The sequence below is a fragment of the Octopus bimaculoides genome, chromosome 14 (genome assembly GCF_046866305.1).
Source record: "Octopus bimaculoides isolate indiv1 chromosome 14, ASM4686630v1, whole genome shotgun sequence".
Classification (NCBI taxonomy): domain Eukaryota; kingdom Metazoa; phylum Mollusca; class Cephalopoda; order Octopoda; family Octopodidae; genus Octopus; species Octopus bimaculoides.
The window spans coordinates 53991558-54014674 of NC_142941.1; the positions used below are offsets into that span (position 1 = coordinate 53991558).

The 23117-nt window shown below is 35.9% G+C and overlaps 1 protein-coding gene across 1 annotated transcript in view; it reads left to right on the top strand.

Moving 5' to 3' along the window:
* Nucleotides 1–23117, top strand: part of LOC106868554 (protein FAM184A) — a 73641-nt gene that overhangs the window by 47698 nt on the left and 2826 nt on the right. The window contains exons 10-15 of the mRNA XM_089362982.1: nt 10726–10876; nt 12188–12400; nt 12584–12737; nt 20212–20339; nt 20815–20999; nt 22347–22493. Coding sequence (XP_089219108.1) covers nt 10726–10876; nt 12188–12400; nt 12584–12737; nt 20212–20339; nt 20815–20999; nt 22347–22493 — 978 coding nt within the window. The remainder of the gene's footprint in view (nt 1–10725; nt 10877–12187; nt 12401–12583; nt 12738–20211; nt 20340–20814; nt 21000–22346; nt 22494–23117) is intronic.

A 23117-nucleotide genomic window follows, 5' to 3' on the forward strand; every position in this document is an offset into this window, starting at 1 on the left:
TGAACAATTTGAAGAATTTGATTTAATCACCGAATAGTCAGTCAAGGGAGGAGCAAGATTGTTTCTGATAACCTTCGCTGGACCTCTAAATCTAGTATGGAAAAGGAAGAAAGAAACCACGATTTGCTCAAGTCATTTCTTTGATCACTGTATGTCTTGTTGGAAACCAGTGTCTGAAAAGACAGCAGCTTTCTGAGGCATTACTTCATTGCTTACAGGACTGGGCTTCTGTTACATCTGGTGTTGGGCTCCCATTGGTGAATTTCTTCTACTTTTGCTCTCTTAAAAAAAAAAAAGAAAATAAAACTGACACTATGCAAGGAAGATGCGGTAGGAAGCAGTACATCAAAATGTTGAGTAATCTTCAACTGGAAGCCTGGTCTGAATGCTTGCAACTGAGTGGATATGGCTGAAGTCACTGAAGGGCTAGGCAACAACTTTGGTCTACCATTGATGATCAGATTGCCATGTATCCCAGAGGAATGAAAATATACTGACAACAAGAGCAGGTTGTATGCACTATTGATAATGTCATGCATGTCCTTGCATGTGCAGACATGTGTATGTTTGTTAACAATGTGCACGTGTGTGAACTGTCCCTAACCCTTGGTATTGTGAATTGATCTGAACTAACTAATTCCATGATATCTTTGTGAGTTGCTATAATATGTCCTTATGTTGTGGAAGCAACATGACTGAGCATTTAGGACTGTTGAATGACTTGTTCAAAGGTGGTACTGAATTCAAGTTTATTGTAAGTGTTTCATTATGCTGTGGGCTGAATACACACATTGCCTTGATTCACTTTACCAGTGTGTAGATTATCACATCTAGATATTTGGGATTTTGTTTACTATTTAGGCTTTCTTTGTGGGCTTAGTTAAAGGAGAAAAAGAACTACCAACAACCCTTTCCAGGTCTTTTGAGGCTAAACATCCCTGAAAGTCTTATTTGAATCCATCCAGCGGTTCTTGAGATATCTTGTCCACAGACAAACAAACAAACAAACGTGACTGGAAACTATACCTCCGTCTTCGCTAAGGCAGAGATAAAAATCACATGTAATATTCAAAACTATACACTTGATAAAAAATTAGTTAAATCCAGATTTGAAATTACATGATAAGAGAATAATTACATCTTCTATATTTCCACAATAGATGTTTGAATTCTGATACTGCCTTCCTGAATGGGCCAAAATCTAAGTGATTGCGTGACTATTCAAGTGCTAAATCACAAAGAAGCATTGTGTGATAACGAATATTACACAAATACCACACCAAACACCTCTTCATATCATAGTTATCATAATGAGTCAAAGACCTCTTAACAACGATACTTTTCTTGCATGTAGACCTTGTATTGTCACATAATTAGTAAAACATGTGTAGTATTGTTTCATGTTTATATAACAGAGCACATTCCTGTCTATTATTGTATATTCATATAGCTACTAAACTGTTTGCTGTATTGTTGATATTGATATAACTAACATATGTACATGTACATATATTAATATGTATTTATGTATGTCTGCATGTGTGTGTATGTATGTGTATATATATATATATATATATATATATATATATATATATATATATATATATATATATATATATGTACATACATAATATATATGTATGTATGTATGTTGCTGTCACCATAAGAATTTAGAAACCTTGAGAGAGTGTGAAATAATTTGTTTTCAATGGTTGGACTCAAAGCAGAAAGCTATAAGTAATAGTGTGTAAATAGGTTATAAAACCTTTTGGATACAATGTTACATACAGACACATGTACACACACATATAAGAAAATTAAAAATCGAAAGTCCTTGGTACAGTATTATATATTTGAAAAGATGAATAGAAATGGCTTTTCTGATAATCTGAATAAAAACCTATCTTAGGTTATTGGTTATGGGAAGTAAGCTATAGTTATTGATTATGGGAGTCAAGGTATTGATACAAAGCTGTTGACATATAAGAGTAGTATATAATTGATTTAGTTGATCCTTGTACATTTGTTTTTATAGGTCAGTCAAAGAAATAGATAAAGGCTTTCTTTTTTTTTTTTAAGCTATGCTCTCAGACTGGTTTGACTGACACTGCTTATGTCCAGTCTAAACATATTTGGGTTAATGCCTGATGAAAAAATGTGGTTGGGAGTGTGAACTGTGGGTATAGTCTGAATACTCAGAACAAAGTGGTCTCAGTTAAAGGTGGCCAAGGATCAAGTCTTGATGGCATTCCTTAAAATCTTGATATCAGCGTCACTTGAAATAGTAAATGTTTACATAAATTTGAGGCTTTCAGGCAGAGGAATTTAGGTGGATAAAATTCTACTATTTTGAACAAGACGAACCTTTTATAATTCATATCTTTTATTCATTTATTTACTTGTTTCAGTCATTTGACTGCAGCCATGCTGGAGTACCACCTTAAACTATATTTCATATTGTTAAATCTTTTGTATTTTATATTGTTGAACTGAGATAAAAAGGACAGATCCTGAGCACAATGCAACAATGGATCATGGACTGGCAACTCAAGCTGGCTGTGGACAAGTGTACCACCATGCATTTTGGGAGGAAAAATCCAGCATCCACACGCTCTCTCCACAACACTAATATCAAGAAGTCTTCTTGTGAATGTGACCTGGGCATTACTGTCGGCAGTGATTTGCACTGGACAAAGCACATCTCTAAAATTGTCAAGAAGGCTGAGGGTGTCTTGGCATCACTCAGCAAGAACTTTGTCAGCTATCTGAGCAGCACTATACACAATAAATTCATTTAGTGAGACAGTTGCAGGAGAAATACCTAGCTAAGGATAAACCTCTGTACCTGGCTTTCGTTGACATGGAGAAAGCCTTTGACAGGGTCCCCCGATCCCTTATCTGGTGGTCAATGAGGAAACTTGGGATAGAAAAATGGTTAGTGAGAGCTGTGCGAGCCATGTACAGAGATGCTGCCAGTAAGGTGAGGGTTGGAAATGAGTACAGCAATGAATTCCGGGTAGAGGTAGGGGTCCACCAAGGTTCCGTCCTCAGCCCCCTCTTATTTACCATAGTCCTCCAGGCAATCACAGAGGAGTTCAAGACAGGTTGCCCCTGGGAGCTCCTCTATGCTGATGACCTTGCCCTAATTGCGGAGTCACTATCAGAACTAGAGGAGAAGTTTCAGGTGTGGAAGCAAGGTCTAGAATTGAAGGGCCTTAGAGTCAACCTAGCTAAAACCAAAATCCTAATAAGTAGGAAGGTAGATAAAACACAAACCCCTTCAGGTAGATGGCCCTGCTCAGTATGTAGAAAAGGAGTAGGTAGTAACTCTATAAGATGTACCCGGTGCAAGCTATGGACACATAAGAGGTGCAGCAACATCAAAGGCAGGTTAACTAGCAAGTTAGTTTTTGTTTGTGGCAGATGTTCAGGTGCAATAAAGACTGCAAACAAACAGGAAACAACTTCTATCTCATTCCAGGGTGAAAAACTAGAGGTAGTCGATAGCTTCCGCTATCTGGGCGACCAAGTTAGTAGTGGGGGTGGGTGCGCTGAAAGTGTAGCTGCTAGAATAAGAATAGCTTGGGCAAAGTTTAGAGAGCTCTTACCCCTGCTGGCGACAAAGGGACTCTCACTCAGAGTAAAAGACAGACTGTATGACGCATGCGTACGAACAACCATGCTACATGGCAGTGAAACATGGGCTGTAACTGCTGAGGACATACGCAAGCTCGCAAGGAATGAAGCCAGTATGCTCCGTTGGATGTGTAATGTCAATGTGAATACCCGTCAGAGTGTAAGTATCTTGAGAGAAAAGCTGAACATTAGAAGCATCAGTTGTGGCGTGCAAGAGAGACGATTGCGCTGGTATGGACATGTGGTGAGAATGGAGGAGGATAGCTGCGTGAAAAAGTGCCACACCCTAACAGTTGAGGGAACCCGTGGAAGAGGTAGGCCCAGGAAGACCTGGGCTGAGGTGGTGAGGCAAGACCTTCGTACATTGGGCCTCACCGAGGCGATGACTACTGACCGAGACCTTTGGAAATGTGCTGTGCGTGAGAAGACCCGGCAAGCCAAGTAAGATCGTTGCCAGTGCCCCTGGACTGGTTCTTGTGCAGGTGGCACATGAGATGCACCATTTCGAGCGTGGCCGTTGCCAGTACCGCCTGACTGGCTCCTGTAGGATTTTCGAGCGAGATCGTTGCCAGTGCCCCTGGACTGGCTTGTGCGGGTGGCACATAAAAGACACCATTTCGAGCGTGGCCGTTTTCGTGCGGGTGACACGTAAAAGCACCCACTACACTCTCTGAGTGGTTGGCGTTAGGAAGGGCATCCAGCTGTAGAAACTCTGCCAAATCAGACTGGAGCCTGGTGTTGCCATCCGGTTTCACCAGTCCTCAGTCAAATCGTCCAACCCATGCTAGCATGGAAAGCGGACGTTAAACGATGATGATGATTATTATTTTTTTAATTACTGCTGTTCCATTGTGCTAATTGCCCGGCATTTATAATCTTGAGGTTAATTGAGTCAAGTATACACTTTGTATCCAAAACCAGTTAATTTTGTTTTTGAAGTGGGTGGTATACACTTAGTATTGTAGAGGGAAATTAGTTTCATAATCATTAAAAATAATGTAAGGTGAACTTGTGGAAAGATGTTCGATTGATGGTTTCTGTTTTTAGTCTGGAGGCTAGTGATTTAGCTTTTGTGTTTATAATATCACTAGTGGTGGGGTTAGTTTGTTTTGTTTCAGTTTTAATGATGTTGTCAGACAGGAGTTTAGAGTGTGCAGTGCTCTCTTGTTCATATATATTTTTGGTTAAGCATGTAAATGGTAAAAGACTGTGTGAAGGGTTACATGTAACTACTTAAAAAAATTGCAAAAAGTAGTTAGTACAATCCCTGAGTCTAACCTTTCTCTATCAATTTGATAAAGTTGGAATTGAAGTTTTTGAATCCTCACCTCCCCTTACTCCCCTTTCCAAAATACTCCTTTTGTTGTCCTGCTCCAGGGATTATACTGACAGAGTTATCTTTTAATACTAAATGCATCCACTAAAGCATGCTGCAGCTTTTCACCTGACTGCTAACAAGAAATGAAAATCAATATAACTGTATTCACAATTAGGCCACACAAAGTTCTTCCTGTCCTTCATCATTTTGCCACCTGAATGGTTTGAATGATTGCATGTAATGAGAAACTCTGAGTACAGTTTGAAAATAATAAAAGCAAGTTAATATGTAATACATGAAGTACAATTCATATATTCATTTAAACTGAATATTTGGTCACTAATTGAATTTCATATTTTGCAATCTTTCAAGCATTTATATAATGTTTAATGTTTATGGGAAAAAAAAAAATTATCCATGTAACTAATTGTTCTGCTGAAAGATTTGTCCTTGAGGTAAGTCTGGATTTAATCAGGTAATTTTGTTAATTTTCTTCTCCTTTTCGTTAATTTCATCACAGAATATGTTAGGAAATTATTATATAGGTAAAAGAATTATCATAGAGTTGTTGATGAATAGGAGACTGACATCACTTTCTAACCTTCCACTGGCAAATTCTGCTCTTAGCAGATAAACAGATTGTACGAAAGCAAGGAACCAGTTAAGATCAAATTACTTTTCTGCTTTTATTGTTTTCTGGAAGGAAGACAGTGCACCTGGCTTTTAACAGGGCCTCCAACACTGAGGGTAGGAAACCTGCTCCAAAAGCGAAGATACCCAAAGTGCCTGGTGATGGTGTTAAACCAGGTGGTAGACAGAAGTGTGTGTATGAAGCAGGCAGTAGTAGTTGGGTATTAATTCTGAATCTGTTGAAGTGTAATTCTAAAGTGCCTGAAGTATTTCTGATGATAATGATGGCAACAATTTAATTATGACCATGGTGCTAATGAAGGGAATTGATGATGATGAAGTTAATAGGAATGATGATGATAATCTCTGTAATAACGAGTCTGTCAAATGGTCATTATCTTGAAGACAGCTGATGCTGGTAGGGGTTTCTTTAATTTGCCCTTCCCACCTCTTAATAACCCTTTCCATGATCTGATGCTATTTTTTGCGTTCATATTCAACCTTCCACCTCATTCCCTATCTCTCCTACCCCACTCTCTCTCTCTTATTTTGCTTCTAATCTTGACCTGCTCTGCTTCCACTTCTGTCTGCCTTCATATTTTGTTGATTGATTAAGCAATTTACTACTCACTTCTCCTCCACTACACATTGCCAACACCATCGCCATCATATCTACAGCCATCACTATAATGATAACAATTGCAATGGACAATGACCACCACCACCACCACCACCACTTCTGATAAGATGTAGTAGTTAAATGAGTCTGTCACCACTCCTGGACAAATCCTTTCACCAACTGACTGATGTCCACCCACCACCACTCTTCTGCTCACTCACAAAATTAACCAGTTACTACCAACACGGGTCACCATCACCTGTGGTATTTCTCTCTTTCATTCAACAAATTGTGTCTACCTGTTTCTGGAAGTTTCACACAAGAAAGCCATTTGCAAGTCATCACTTGTTTCTTTCTTTCTTTCTTTCTTTCTTTCTTTCTTTCTTTCTTTCTTTCTTCCTAATTGCTAAAATTATTATCTGTCCCACATCTACCTGCTACTACCTCTGCACATTTTTACTTGGTTGTATGTATAGATTGTGGTGTGTATGGGCTGTAGTCCAATGGTATTGTATTTAACGTTGCTTGTCCCCAGTTCAGCACTAATCTATGATTGAAAGTATTCAAGTCCTGACCAACCTTTCTACTTTTCCAGTTATGATGCATCTAGGACTACACTATTCATTGTGCTCTTCTGTTCTTAAGATAATAGGATATAGTTTCTGGGAAATTTGTTTGTTATTTCTAGCAAGTCAAGAAACTACCAGGAGGTTTTCTCTTTGCTATGAGATGTGAGGTGTGTGGTATGCCTGTGGGGTGTAGAGAAGAAAGGTAAGAATATTATTATCATATTTAAAGATATATATACATATGTGTATGTGTGTGTGTGCATGTATTTCTGTTTGACATGTCTATCTATCTGTCTGTCTGTCTTTACATATATATATATCAGAAAAATAAGAAAATAGAGATAAATCAATTAATAATTATATTTATATTTTAATAATTAATAATTCATTGATCTCTATTTTCTTTAAATATATACCTTGTTTTATTTAATTACCGATTTTTGAGTATTAATATTAATATTCAAAATAAATAGCAGGTAATAAAGCAGTAAATTCATTGGATATTATTATCCCTTAATGAGGCAGTGAATAGTGAGGTTGTGTTAACCGCACGTGGAGAAATAATAGGAAAATGAAGAATAAGGCAGAATGCTAAATTGGAAGCATGTTTTAATAAGGATTTCAAATTGGAAGCATGTTTTAATAAAGAAGCAAATTTTCAAGAAGGAGAATGAAAATGTTTTTTACAAAGAAGTACAAAATGAAGAAAATAATATATAAAAAAAATAATATATAAAAAAATAACTATTCCAATAAATTATATTGTCTTTGAGCTTTTGAAGTTCAATGGTAGTTCATGTATATAATGGTTGGAAAAATAAGGATGCATGAGAATTGAGAGTTGTGTTAGGTTTAAAGAAAGGGTTAAAAGTTTGTGTTAAGCAGGAAGTGTGGTGTCAAAACAGGAAGTGTGTGTAAGGGGAGACAAATGTTTTTTTCAACAGGAAATTTATGTCTGTTCTCTATAAACTTCCTGTTGAAAAAGAGTTCATAACTCCAACTAAAAACATTTGTCTCCCCTTACACACACTTCCTGCTTAACACAAACTTTTAACCCTTTTTTAAACCTAACACAACTCTCAACTCTCATGCATCCTTATTTTCCCAACCATTATATACATGAACTACCATTGAACTTCAAAAGCTCAAAGACAATATAATGTATTGGAATAGTTATTTTTTTATATATTATTTTTTTTATATATTATTTTCTTCATTTTGTACTTCTTTGTAAAAAACATTTTCATTCTCCTTCTTGAAAATTTGCTTCACAATGAAAACCGGTTAGAAATCTTTATTAAAATATGTTTCCAATTTAGCATTCTGTCTTATTCTTCATTTTCCTATATATATATATATATATATATATATATATATATATATATATATATATATATATATACATATATATATATATATATATATATATATATATATATATATATATATATACATATATATATATATATATATATATATATATATATATATATATATATAAGTATATGTGCATATGACAAACTTTCGGTTTCTCTTTACCAAATTCACCCTCAAGACTTTGTCCAGCTTAGAACTGTAGTAAAAACACTTACCCAAGATGTCGCATAGTACAATTGAATGTGAAACTATGTGGTTTGGAAGTGAGCTTCTCAGCCAGTCATGACTTTGTAGAAGTGTGTGTGTGTATATATATATATATGTGCGTATATGACATACATTTAGGAGTGGTGGAAACTCGACCTTATGACCTCTGTATTATTAGGGAGGAAAATGTTACTGAAAGGAAGGATGGTGATTTGAGGGGTTAAAAAGTATGAGGTTTTTTTGTAGTGGTGGGATGGGCTGGAGGATTAATATTTCCATTTCCATCTTATGTTTTCCATTGTTGTCTTTCACAATATATTTAGCAGGGAGGCATGTGGTGATGAAGGGAAATGTGAGATCGGTGGTGGGTTATGTGTGGGGGTAATCATGGTGGTAGGGAAGGATGGATGGTCTGAGATATGTGTGTGTGTAAAGTGAGGGACAGCAGGAGCTAGGTTTGTGTCTATGTGTTGGAAAGGAAGGGTCTGCATAATGTGTCCATGAGAGGGAGCATCAGTATGATGTTGATTGGTATGTTGTTGGTGTGTGTTGTATGCAGACCTGACAAAAGATCTTTCTCCTTGTTTGTGTACAGTGTACCTAGGGTTAAATTATCCAGTGTGTTTTTTCCTTCTTTTTAAAGACAGTTGGGTGAGATTTGAAAAATTGGTAGTTCTTTCTGGTTGGTCAGGTGATTACATAGAGGCTCCTAATGTATTGAGGCTGTGAAGTGGTTGAAACTGTAGAGTGCTAGGTTATAACATGCTTTGCAGCATTTAGTTGCAGCACAATCTTGTGTCCTACATTTGGATTGATGATGCCTGTCATGCACATACAAGTATCCTTGTCCTCAACCAAAATAAAAGCACCTGACTCCCTGATATACTATACCTTCTGGCCCACAGACAAACTGTCTCTTCTCTCCCTATTCCATTTGAAACTGCAACAGATTCTACTTTTCTGAACTAGCTATTTGCATACCATCTCCATCCACACTCACCCTACGCACCTGTTTCTCCTCCTCTCAAGACCCATATTGTGTCTCCACTTACTGACTGCTCTGTCTAATCTTTCCCTCCCTTTGCAATTCCCTCCCTACCTGTATTTTGACACTGACATTGATGTTCAAATTGAGCATCAGTTGTTGGAGGCTACTGCAAAAGTCAAATGCATTGTCCCTTCCTCCTCATTAAACTCTTAAAAATAAAATACTGCACACCTTATTAAACCCTATTAATCCACTTTGTATCTCAGCACTATTTTACGCTAATCAATATTTATTATCTAATGGTGAATGATCTTCAAGCATGAAGTAGAAATAAGATCCCAAAATTTGAAACCAAACTTTCATCATTTTACTTTGCTTACATCATCAATACTCTCGATACGGACATGGATTTACCCCTACCCTGCACAAAATATGCCGTATATGCTTCTTTGTCACTTCCATTATAGCTTTGAAAAAGTAACTTCTAAAATCGAACTGCACTCTTCAAAAAAATAAGTACAAGGTAAAATTATTACATGCTTTTATAGCAAGTTGATGCAGGTAGTTTATCCCATCCTCCTTTGACTTTTGGTTCATGCAATTGAAAAATACCTCATTATTTATGGGATGACCCAATATAAATGTACATATATATGTTGTGCATAAGTATATACATGCATATATATATATATATATATATATATATATATATATATATATATATATATATATATATATATATATATATATATATAAATACACACACACATACTTACACATGATGAGCTTCTGCACAGTTACCATTTACCAAATTTTTATCACAAATTATTGGTCATCACAAGGTTATGGTAAAAAAAAAAGAAACCCACTTGTCCATGATACCACACATTGGAATTGAACCTGGAAACATGTTGTTGTGAAGCAAACACCTTAACCTCAGAGTCATATATGCACCTATATACATTGGCTTAAACCAACATTTGTGATTGTCTTGAAATGCAGAATTGGCTTCTTTAGTTTCACAGTAATGTTTGGAGGAGAAGCTATAATTGTCACTGACATAACTTGAACTGGGTAATGTTCTGGTTGTCAGGAAGCTGAATTTAATACATTATTAATATATTTTTTAATAGAGGAAATCTTTTGTTAGTTCCGCTTGATATTGGTTTCATATAAATGTACATAGTCTCTGTGGTGTGTGTGTCTTGGAAATTTAACTGAACATTTTATCCATTTTGCCAAGTCATACCAAGAAGGAAAAAGAATCTTTTATAAAATCTATATTGAGATGAAGATTTTAGTACAGACAAGAAACAAAAAGATACCTTTTATGTTCCTAGCCATCTTAGTATTAAATGCTTGCTTTTCATTTACCTTTCAGACTGGAATGCAACCGTGTTCGTGAGCTGGTTATTGTCCAGAAGGAAACTGAAAAGCGAGAAGCCCTTGATCAAATGTCTCATGATAAGGATGCAGAGATAAAAGCAGCCTGTAAAGGATGGGAAGATAAAGTTGCTCAGTTACAACAAGAGGTATTTAAATTTACTTTTGTTTTCAGACACAAAAAAAAACCCACAAAAAAATTCAAACAAAAAAAATCAACAACTTTACATTCAGTGATAATGGACATTATAAACAGGCATTTGCAAAAAAGAAGCAAAATTAGACCAAAAAACAAGACTCAAATCATGTTCTTGTAGCTTACTGCATGACTATATTATTGATTATACTAAAGAGCACCTGACCTTTCAGCCTCTTAAATTAGTTATTTCAAAATGTTTTTGATATTTTAACTGTATTCTGACTGTAAATGATGGAGATAAATTAGTGAGATAAAGCAGTAGAACAATTTATAGTGCCTAATTTGTGAAAGAAAATGGCAGGGTCTCTGTAATGTAAATTGATAATACAGTTACCTGACCAGTAACAGATACATGGTTCATGTCTTGTTAGTGACTAGAGGCAGGGGCGGGGGGGGGGGGGCTTATAGAGAGAAAGCACTGCAGGAATTTAAGAGGAAATGTATATATTTTCTGCAATGTGATTATGTACTTTGTTAACATATGAAAGATTTTTAACAATAATATAGTTTATTGGCATATTGTTAATTTCTATTTCCTTGTTGTATTGGAACAATGCTTTTGAATTGATTCTGTCTCTGCATTTCTGGGATCTTACTCTTTCGTACACTCCTTCATATATAAAGAATCAAGATCTGTGCAACATTACTCTCCCAATATATTTGGGATCTCAAAGGCAGGAGAATCAACAAACTTCTGATAAAATGGAGTAATGTCAAAAAAGATGTCATTTAAAAATCATTTATTAATTACAACAAATAACACCTTAAATAAAAGAGACTCAGAGTATTCAAGACCCAATCAGCATAATTGGAATCAACTGTCTAGAGAAATCTATCGTTCAGTCTAAAACTATGCCGTCTAACAATAATTAAGCCTTTGTAAATAAAGTGTTAGCTCTCAATAGTTACTGGAACACCCTTCAGGTTATAATATCCTTCCTATTAAAGGCACAAGGCCTGAAATTTGTGGGAAGAGCACTAGCCCATTACTTTATTGACCCCAAAAGGATGAAAGGCATAGTCAACCTCAAAGGATTTTGAACTCAGAACATAGTGGCAGAAGAAATACTGCTAAGCATTTCGCCCGGCATGCTAACAGTTCTGCCAGCTCACCACCTTCCTTCAAGTTAGAATATCACCATGTCCCATGATCTGTGGTGACCATTGAAATATATTGTTATTGTGTAATTTAGCTTGTTGAATTTGGTAATAGCACTGAAACTTCATGTGTTCTCTTTTTTTTAATCTGTCTTTTTACAAGATATTTTCACTGCAAAGTGAACTGTCCAATGCTGTGAGCCGTTGTGCCATTCAAATTGAAGAAGAGAAAACTCGGTTCAGGTTAATGGAGGGCCAATTTGAACGTGATGCACTTTCCTTTGATGAAAGACTGAAACAAGAAACAGAAAGATTAAATGAGCTGCAGAAGACTGCGATTAACGAAATCCATTTGGTTCACAAAAAAGATATGCAGGTACGTAATATTATGCCCCAATACTTCTAGTACCTTAGGGGTAAGTGTCTTCTGCTATAACCCCAAATCAATGAAAGCCTTGTGACTGCAGAGCAAACATCTAAACAATTTGACCATGCTGTGTCTATGTACAGTTATCTACACTACAATAATTAAAGAACATTTTTTATTTGCATTTTGCAGGAATTTGAGGCAAAATTGATAAGAGACCACCAGTCGGCTTTACAGGCACTGCAGCTGGCTCATGTGACTGCTCAAGAAAAAATCACTGAAGAACATAAGCAAGCATTATTGCAACAAGAGAAAGAGTTACAGAAACAACATGAAAAAAATATAGGTAGGTTTATTTATTGAATTAAAGCCATTTTAAAATCAAGGAATTTGTCATTTGGAAGGAATGACAAAACAGCATAAAAATTCTTTATGTATTTTTGAACTCAGAAAAAAGAAAAAAAGAAACTAGTTGTTAATTAACCCCCGTGTCAAACCTGATTGAGAAGATTTTTGATCAAGTTTAACTATCCCATCATTTTATCCACTAGGAATGCATTGTCAACTGTATCCTTGCCTTTTTGAGATGTGAAGGTGTGATTTAAGAGAGATTTAGTTACAATTTCTTGTTGGCCTGAAACCATGTATCTTCAGATTCACAATCACTGAATGGATGGCTTTTGGCTGGTGTCCAATACTTTAGCTGTGGGTTGAGCAGTACTTTGTGAGTGAAATTTGGTGTAATATATATATATATATATATATATATATATATATATATATATATATATGTATATATATAAATATATAAATAGGGTGTGGTCAATAAATTGTCATCTAAATTATACAAAAATGAAAATAGCAGACATCTCATTTTAATAGATATATTTAATAAACTTACATAGAAATATCTTGAAATACTAAAGAGTAAATTTATTCAATAGAATTACCATTGGCTTCAACCATAGCCTTCAGATGACTTCAGAATCTTCTGCAACTCTTCTGGATGGTCTCCTTGTTTAAATTGGTGAATGCTGCCATAATCCTTGCCTTCAGTTCATCTTTGGGGTTACAAGGAGATTTGTTGGTCCCTTGCTCAACTGCACCTTATGCATAATAATCAAGGGGTGTTGCAGTCTGAAGAGTTAGGTGACCAGATGTTCGGGATGATGTGGTCACAGAAATTATCTGCAGCCATGACTGGGTTCTCTTGTTTGTGTGGCATGGTGCAGAGTCCTGTTGCCAGACACAGGGTCTTCCAGTAGCCACCTTCTTGACCCAGGGCAGTTCTACCTCCTCCAGGAACTTGATGTAGGCTTTCGTCTTGAGTCTGAGGCTGTGTGGGAAGATAAATGGAGGCATAACGTCACCATCACTAGTGAGTGATCCCTTCAAACACTATGATGTTGACTGGATGTTTGATTTTCATCACTTTCGGTATATGTTTTGGGGACATGGTAGCCAACGGTTCTGATCTTGACAAAAATTTTTGTTGTCTGAAAAAAACCCAAAGCATGTTCAGTTGGAGGAGATGCTTGAGTTTGTTCAAAAGCTTTGTAGCACGGTCTTTCTTCTTGTCTTTGATGACTTGGGATAAAAATTGGCCCTTTCTCATCTTGTATGAATATATATGTATATGTGTCTGTGTTTGTCCCCCACCATTGCTTGACAACCGATGTTGGTGTGTTTACATCACTGTAACTTAGCGGTTGGCAAAAAAGACTGAGGGAATAAGTACTAAGCGTACAAAGAATAAGTCCTGGGGTTGATTTGTTCAACTAAAGGCGGTGCTTCAGCATGGTCACAATCAAATGACAAAAGGATATTATATGTGTGTGTATATATATATGTGTGTGTGTGCGTGTATATATATATATATATATATATATATATATATATATATAAATATATACACACATACACATATATGCATATATGTATTTGTATGTGTGTGTGTACATGCATGCATGACTGAGTGTGTATTCCTCTCATCTTAACCGATGTGCACAGACTGTGAACAAAACATCACCCTTCCTATCGTTGCTGTCATTTGTGAGCAGTTCTCTGGGAAAACATGTTTGGACTGTTGATTGCTTCATAGACCAAGGAAATTATTAGAGTAGTTGAAAATAGCTGAGGACTGGGTTAATGATTTAAATCAACTTATTTTTTGTTGCTTAAATTCCAGAAATGGACCACTGCATCATCATTTCATAAAATGAGTTTATGATGAGAAAAAACATCAATACATGTCAGAGTGACAAAAGAATGAGGGAGGTACCAGCTAGATGTGTGATGTGCCAGAAATAACTGCTAAATCTCCCTTAAATCACACACCTTTCAGACTGTCCATATTCTAAAACTATGATTTAAAAAAATTAAAAAAAAAAAAAGATTTTAGGGATTATGGAGGGGCAGGGTTAATGAAAACAATTAAAACAAATTTCACTATTGTTTTTAGATTATGTTTCATTTTTTGTATGGAAATAAAGGAAGTGGGGATTGTAAAGCTAATTTCCCCAAAATTGTTTTTCAATCTCCAAGCCTTCTCCTATAATTTATAAGTGCATAGTGCAAAAGGAACTGGTGAATATCGGTACTGAGTGAGGGAGGATTGTTTGAAAAAAATTCATAAATTTTCCCCAATAGACCTCTCCTATTGTTTTTAAGTGAATCATATAAGAATAAGAAAAATGAATAAAAAGAAAAAAAAACCAAACGAAATTGCTCTAGAAAGTGGTGACCAAGGAATTCATAAATTTGAAAAAAAAATATTTAGAAAAAGCTTCCCTCTATCATTTATGGGGCTGTGGTGGAAAAAATTGGAAAAATTTCCATCAAAAATGAAGAAAATCCGATTTATGAGCATGGGCTGTTCTGAAAGTCTGCCAAGGCATCTATTGTGAAAATTATCTGACGGGATAATGCAAATACATATGCGCACATATATAATAATACAATAAATATAGCCATGTGCATTGGATCATCCCATAAACAATGAGGTTTTATCAATTGTATGAACTAAAAGTCAGAGGGAGATGGGATAAACTACCTACATCAACTTGCTATAAAAGCAGGTAGTAATTTTACCTTGTCCTTATTCTTAGTGCAAGTTTTGAAGAGTGCAGTTCGATTTTAACAGTTAATTTTTCAAAGCTATAATGGAAGTGACAAAGGAGCATATTTGGCATATTTTGCTTTATGAGTTCAATAAAAGCAACAACACAACAGAAAGTTATCATTTATTCCACAGTCTTCAAAATCATTTGGACAGAAAAAATATAAATTCTGTAGATGAGGTTAGAACAGTCCTGGAGGAGTATTTTTCATCACAGACAGGTGAATTTTGGAAGAGGAGCTTGTAAGTCTACCAAATAGATGGAAAAGCATTGTAGAAAATGAATGAGAGTATATTTTAGATTAAAGAAGAACTTTATCTTAATTTTGAAAAATAAAGAACTATAAAAAAAAAAGCATTATTTATCGGATAACCCAATATATATGTTTATGTATGTATGTATCAGTGTGTGCATCTGCATATTTAATAGCCTGTTTTTTTTTTTATTTATGTTTGTCAGTGCATATACTTCTGTATTAATATAGTATGCATAATCTTGAGTAGATCAAGTAGCATTGTTGGGAATGCCTAATGAGAACCAAGAAATTGACACAACTTTTCAATGACTGTACTTTCCCACTTACCCTTCCCATTATTCTAAAGAGTGTGGTTGTTTCCTCTGAAGTAGGACCCGTGAACTTAGAAAATTCCTGTTTACTGAAATCATAAATCGTGTTGCTTGTAATGTACATCAACATACTTCTATGTGACAAGTAATCCAATCACAAGTTATCAGCTTGTTGATAAGGTCAATAATTTGAAGTGGCTGTTAAGGATGGTACAAGTGTTGCAGAATTTATTTACTCCTGTTACATTTAATTATTTAATTATACATCTTTTACTTGTTTTAGTCATTAGACTGCAGCCATGCTGGGGCCCCACCTTGAAGAATTTTAGAGAAAGGAATCAACACCATTACTTAATTTTTTTAAAGTACTGGTGCTTATTCTATCGGTCTGTTTTTGCTGAACTGCTAAGTAAACACATCCGTACCAGTTGTCAAGTGGTGGAAGGTGTGACAAACACAGACACAAAGACACACACACATCGGTATATGTGTGTGTGTATGTGTGCGTGTGTGTGTGTTTGTGTGTTCCAGTATTTATACATGCATGTTCATGTTTGTATATGTATGCTTAAATGTACATATATTAGTGTTGTGTCGACACCCCCAGACGATGAAGTAGGCTAGCCCAATACGTAGATATAGAGGGAGAAATCTAGACATCATAGTAGTTGAGTAGAGGTCATCCGAACGTGCAGTATAACAATTAGGTAAGATCCCTTTAAAAAAAACAAACAAAGTAATTAAAAGACACTGAATAATCAATTATTCAGCAAGAAGAAAGAAGTAATGAAAAGCATAAATGTAAACAAATACACACAGAACAGTATTATTTGCAAAATATGCTTTCATTTCTGAAACAACACAAAAACGGATGAACTGTAGGAAGTAGGAATGAAATAACTACTTGTAGGGGGTCAAGTGTCATTCATATTTTGACTAAATGGGTTTTTTTACTTACATGTGGAAATTCTGTAACTGTCTCTGAACACTCAGCTCAGCTCTGATCCAGCAGGTCTATGTCAGAAAAGGTATTCTAGCCATGACCATCTTCTCTTTTTTATTCAGTGGAAGCCAAGATATTCTCTAAGCCAAGATATTCTCTATGCCAAGATATTCTCTAAGCCAAGATATTCTCTCATTTTTTGATTGCTTCATTCTTTCATTCTTCTAACCTGCATTATTGCTAATATGTACTTTCATAAACTAATTATTTAAATTGACTCAGCAATATAACTTCCAAATCGGAATCACTCTCAGGCTTAGTTTTTCTCCTTAGTTCTTCCTGTAACTTCCCAAATTAAAATCTCTAAGACCTGAGTTGTTTTTCTCCCTGTGTTTTCATGTTGGCTAAATATTTTTGTATTATCTCTAAAATAATCCTTCCTTGTTTGCGACGTTCCTGCCCATTCCTACCAATACTGGAAATCTCGCTTCTCTCACCGGAAATCCCCTCCAGTACTGGTGGTCTCCTCTACCATACCTGCAATCTCGCCCCCAACCTCTCTATCCTGGGGCTAACCCAACCAGATAGCAGCCTATTTAATCTAACATAGGTATATTGATATTCGTATCTGCAGCACCAGTAATGCTTATATTTACAATGCTCATAACACTTATACTTACAATGCCGCAAATATTTACTTTTACCTCCAGTAGGGGCAACAGTTTTAACACACTTGAACATTTGAATGACAATAGGTTAAAAGCAAGAACAACCGGTGTAGCAGGTCTGTCAAATAAACATGGAAACCTTCTTTTCGGACACTGAATAACATTTCTCCTTCCCTTGTTTCCTCCCACATCCCTTTCCCAGTTTTTAGAGTAGGCACATTGAAAGGTAGGTCGAGTGAGATTGTAGAGATGCTTGAACGAAGACGTGTTGATGTATGCTGCATACAAGAGGTAAGGTAGAGAGGAACTTCAGCCAGAGTCCTCACAGGCAAGGCGCATAGGTATAAAATCTTCTGGGAAGGTAACAGTGACAAACTAGGTGGTGTAGGCATACTCCTTGTAGACAAGTTTCGGCTATATGCAGAAATTTAGCTGATTCTATGTCCAGAATTGAAAGCAAGAGTGGTCACACCCAATATTGAATATTGCAAATAACCCTTTAGAGTGTACATATTTTTGTATCGTTTAAGAATTAATATTTCGTTCATATCTTTGAAAATGTTTATTGTTTTGTATTCCAAATTTGTATAATGTTTGCATGTATAATATATTTTATTCAGTATAAATTTCGTTTGATTTCCTTCAATATTATCAGAGAAATGGCAATTTTACTGAAATATTTTAAGGGTTTACATACTTCTGTGAGATACTGTATATCAAGAGATTCAAACATGTAGACACACACACACACATGTGTAGCTACAACTTTTAGACACTATTTTAAAATAGGTTGTATGTGATTTGAAGGTAATTTGGTTGCTACTTCTAGGGAAATATATTGTGAGTTGATATTACTGCTTAACATTATGTTGGCTCTGAGCAGAACTAAGTGCAAAAGTACTCCAGCTGTGGCCATCTCATCCTTTTTCACATTATCTACATTATCCAACGTGTCATTCTCTTTTAAGCAAGTTACATATAATTTGAGGGGGATTTTGGTTGCTATTTTTAGCAGATTGAGTGACAACATGAAGGTTCCTCATTAGTTCATTGTGAGTTGTTGTAGCCCCAGGTCAAGCCTGATTGAACAAACCTATGTTTAAAGGCATTCCTACTGTGACCATCCCATCTTTTTAGAGGCATCAATGATTATATTGTCCAGTGTGTACTTGCCTCCTTTAAAAACACTAAGCTGTGATTTGAGGGAGATTTTAATGCCATGTCTTGCATGGTGAATGATTTAGTAAAGGCGTATGCACTGAATCACGTTTCAATGGAGTATGAGATCACTGGTGGACGGTGGTCTGGTAGATAAGAAAGATCTAGAAGGGAAAAGGTAGGGTGAAGCTACAACTTAGTACGTTAGTACTTATCATTGTGATGAAACAGGAACAAGGAAAGAGGAATAGATCTGTATTGGAGATATTAAAAGCCAATCCCTGTATGGGGAAAAAAAACCGATGAACTGATAATGACATTGGTATTGCTTTAAGGATGAAGATTCAGTTCATAACTCGGTTACTGATGTAAAATTTCTGATATCTGACATCATCATTAGAGATTTCAATCAGGATTGGTCTTTTGAGTAGTCAGAACGTAAAATGCTGCGGAGATAATTGAGGAAAATAAAGATCTAAACAACAAACATAAAACATAAAAATTAAGGAGAAATATCAACTATCAAAGTGTCATTGTTTAATGTGTTTTGATAAGCACTGCCACACCAGATATGACAACGGTGACCACCACCACCACCACCACTACTACCACGATTTAGTGAGGGAGTGTTGAAGTAGTCTCTCAACTAGCTAGAGATAGCAGCTAAATTTTCTTTGACCCACACTCTGTCGCCTTGAAAAATTAAGAAGGATGTAGTCTCAGAAATACATAATGCAGGATGGTCATGGTTGGAACACCCTTGAATATGGTTCTGATTGATCATCATAGCAGACTTGGAAGCTGAAAAACAACAACAACAACAAAGTTTGATTGGAAAGAAATGAAAAAGAAGTCCTCTTTGTTAAGATGAATAATGTTGCTAAAGCTTGTGTTTTCTGCTCCCTACAACTAAATGATGTTGCTTGAAACAGACCCTGCCTCATTCTTGTCCCTTTTAACTATGATGGTGGCTAAAATAGACCAGAGCCTTTCTAAAATTATTGGTGTCTGATGACCTACAAGTTGTTATTGTTTAACCCAAGGTCAGCTCTGAAAGAGCAAACTTCTGATCAAAACTGCTCTGGCTGTGACCATCCCATTTTTTCTCAGATAAAACACATTAAGGACTACATCAATCAAAGTGTCCTTCAAATAAGACAACCCTGTGTAATTTGAAGTAGATTTGGCTGTTATTTCTTGCAGGTTGGGAGACCACGTAGAAGCTCTGTTACAGGTGTTAGTGATGGTTGGAGTTGGTGCTCCTGCAAGGTGATGCCTGTTGTTGTTGTTGTTATTGTTGTTGTGTAAAGCTGGTCATTTCATGGTCACCTGACACAGTTCTCTTTATTTGTATGTATTCAACAGAGTGTTTACAAGAAGACCTGTATCAGAAGCACCGGAATGAAATCTCTTTGCAACTGGAGTGTCACTTGAAAGAAATATCACGGCTGAAAGAAGAACTGCAAAAAATACTACAGACAAGCAAACAGAAGGTTAGCAGAAGCAGGTTTATTGGGTTGGCTACATGTGAGAAGGCATGTCACCTAGTGATTAAGCAACTGAGCCCTTCCTTTACATCATAAAGTCATAGCTTTGACTCCTGGTCTGGGACACATGCTGTTGTGTTCTTAGGCAAGGAACTGTATAGAAAATTGTTAGAATGTTTTGTGTATTGTAGGAGTATTACCAGTTTATGTAAATTTTAACGATAAAATCTTATATGACCCCCCCCCCCCCCCAAGGGCCACAGGGACCCTGGTTTAGAACCACTGCTGTAAATGGTCAGGATGAGCTTCAAAATTAAAAAAAATATTTCATTAGGCTTCAGGGTCTTGTTCTTGGAGAATGTGTTCCACTTGGTTGACTCATCATTGATTCAGAGAAAAGGTTTCTTCTTATAGGTTGTGTCAGTCCTTGATCACCATTTGCAGTCTTATAAGTTCTTCTGTATCACTTTCCATTCTGTAGGATCGGGATCATCAGGTGGTTATGTCAGAACTGAAAAACAAGATTGACTGCCAAGAGAAGCAATTCTTTGCCATAGAAGAAGAAAAGAAGAAATTGAAGGAGACCATTGCAGAACTAATGGTCAATGTGAATGAAGAGAAAGAGAAACAAGAACATATGAGGGAATTCTTCAGCCAAGAAAAGATGTATGTTTGGACACTGTTGATTTTTGATTGATGTTTAATGACTGCTGAATGATTTATCCATCTTTATTTCAGGCAGTGTGTATTGAAGACTATACTGTCTGATTCTACCCACCCCACCCCATTAAGACAGGAGGGTGTAAATTAAGTGAAATTTGGCTTCTATTTCTAGCAGATCAAGCAACTGCATTAATAGTTTTATTCCTATTTTTAGCTGTCACAGGTTCCAAATTATCCCAAAATAAAATTGTGTCTTTTATAATTCTAGTACAGTCCTTATTGTAGCAGTCCTTATTGATGCTATTGCCTGAACTCTAGGGGAAGGGATGTAATTGTTTTGTTACCTCCAGGTTTTTGATGTGTCGTTTAGACTTTGACAGAGCTTCATATCTGAGCTTGGAACAAACTGGTTTCTAGTCTTGGACTTAATGTGGGCCTACTTAAATTCACAGATGTTGGCTGTGGGAAATGGGAAAAGTACATCAATGGCTCAAGTCATTGTTGAAGTCCATCGTTCATTGTTGAAACCAGAGAAATGCAATACCCTCGATTCTGGGAAACAAGTCAGAGAAATGTTTTTCAACTTGAAGAATTCATCCCTTGTGGAATTGGTGTCAGAAATCACATCTCTGATGATAATAGATAGCTACTTAACCCTTAGCATTTAAACTGGCCACATCAAGCTCAAATATTCCACCTGTTTTATGTTCAAACTGGCCAGATCTGGCATCTAACACCTAGCATCCAGTGACTTTCTAAAAATAAGCAATTGTGTCATCGAAATCTCAAAACTACAGGACAGTGTATGGTTATTTCAAAGCAATGTGAATAAATAACCATTACATTTGACCAGAGTAATCTGAATGCTAAATGATTTATTAATCAATGTAATGTTCCTTTGTAGAGTCTTGCTTTTAGGAAGATATTTTCTCATTGATGTCTCAAATGTGACCAGACATTTAATAATTTTGGTCTTTGGCTACTGAAGCTGGCTAATTTGAAGAAACTGGTTTACTTTTGTCAATAAAGCCATGTTGTTGATATTGAGTTGGTTGTACATAAATGAATGAATGTATGTATGTATGTATGTATGTATGTATGTATGTATGTATGTACGTGTGTATGTGTGTGTGTGTATGTATGTATGTATGTGTGTGTTTGTGTTTGGGTGTGTGTGTGTATATGCATGCATGCTCATACACATACAATATGTCTATTGGTGAGCAATATCCCTCTGCCTGCATTTAAAAATCCAATGAATATAATGATGATGATCTTGATGATGATGATGTGACAACGGTGGTGGTGTATTGTCTGTTATTTTTTACCCTTTAAACAATTTTTCTACAGAGAATTAAAAGAACACTTCGATACAGTTAAGAAACAAGAGTTAGAAAATATTGAGGAAGATTATGTCCATGAAATGCAGAAAATGGTAACAGAATTCAGTCGGACCCAAGAATTGATGACAACGAAAATAACATCTCTGAACAGCGAGTAAGTGATAAAGTTGGGCTGCGGTATGTAAGGGAGATATGGATATGCATATGGGGCTAAAAGTTTTGTCTTGAAATCACGCAGTTCTTGGAATGGACTTCAATTTGAGCAAGTGTCTTCTGCTATAGCCGCAGGTGTAAGTGAAATAGGAGTCTTTTGTACATGCGAAGGCAAGTCCCTGTGTTATGCTGTCTTTCAGTTTTACAGTGGGGAAAAACCCAACACGGCTTATCCTCATTCCTGGTTATCTAAATATAGACTGATATCAATATAAACTGTGTGTATGTGTGTACATACACGCACACACATCTGTGTGTGCGTGTATATATATATATATATATATATATATATATATATATATATATATATATATATATGTATGTATGTATGTATGTATGTATGTGCGTATACAAACACACACACACACACACATTATATGCCTAACGACTGATGTTGGTTGTTAACGTCTTCGTGACATAGAGGATTGATAAAAGCACCAAACATAAAAAAGAATAAATCCTGGGGTCGATTTGTTCGACTAAACCCATCAAAGCGATGTTCCAGCATGGCCACAATCCAAAGACTGAAACAAGCTAATGGTTCAAGATAACCAGTTGTAAATTT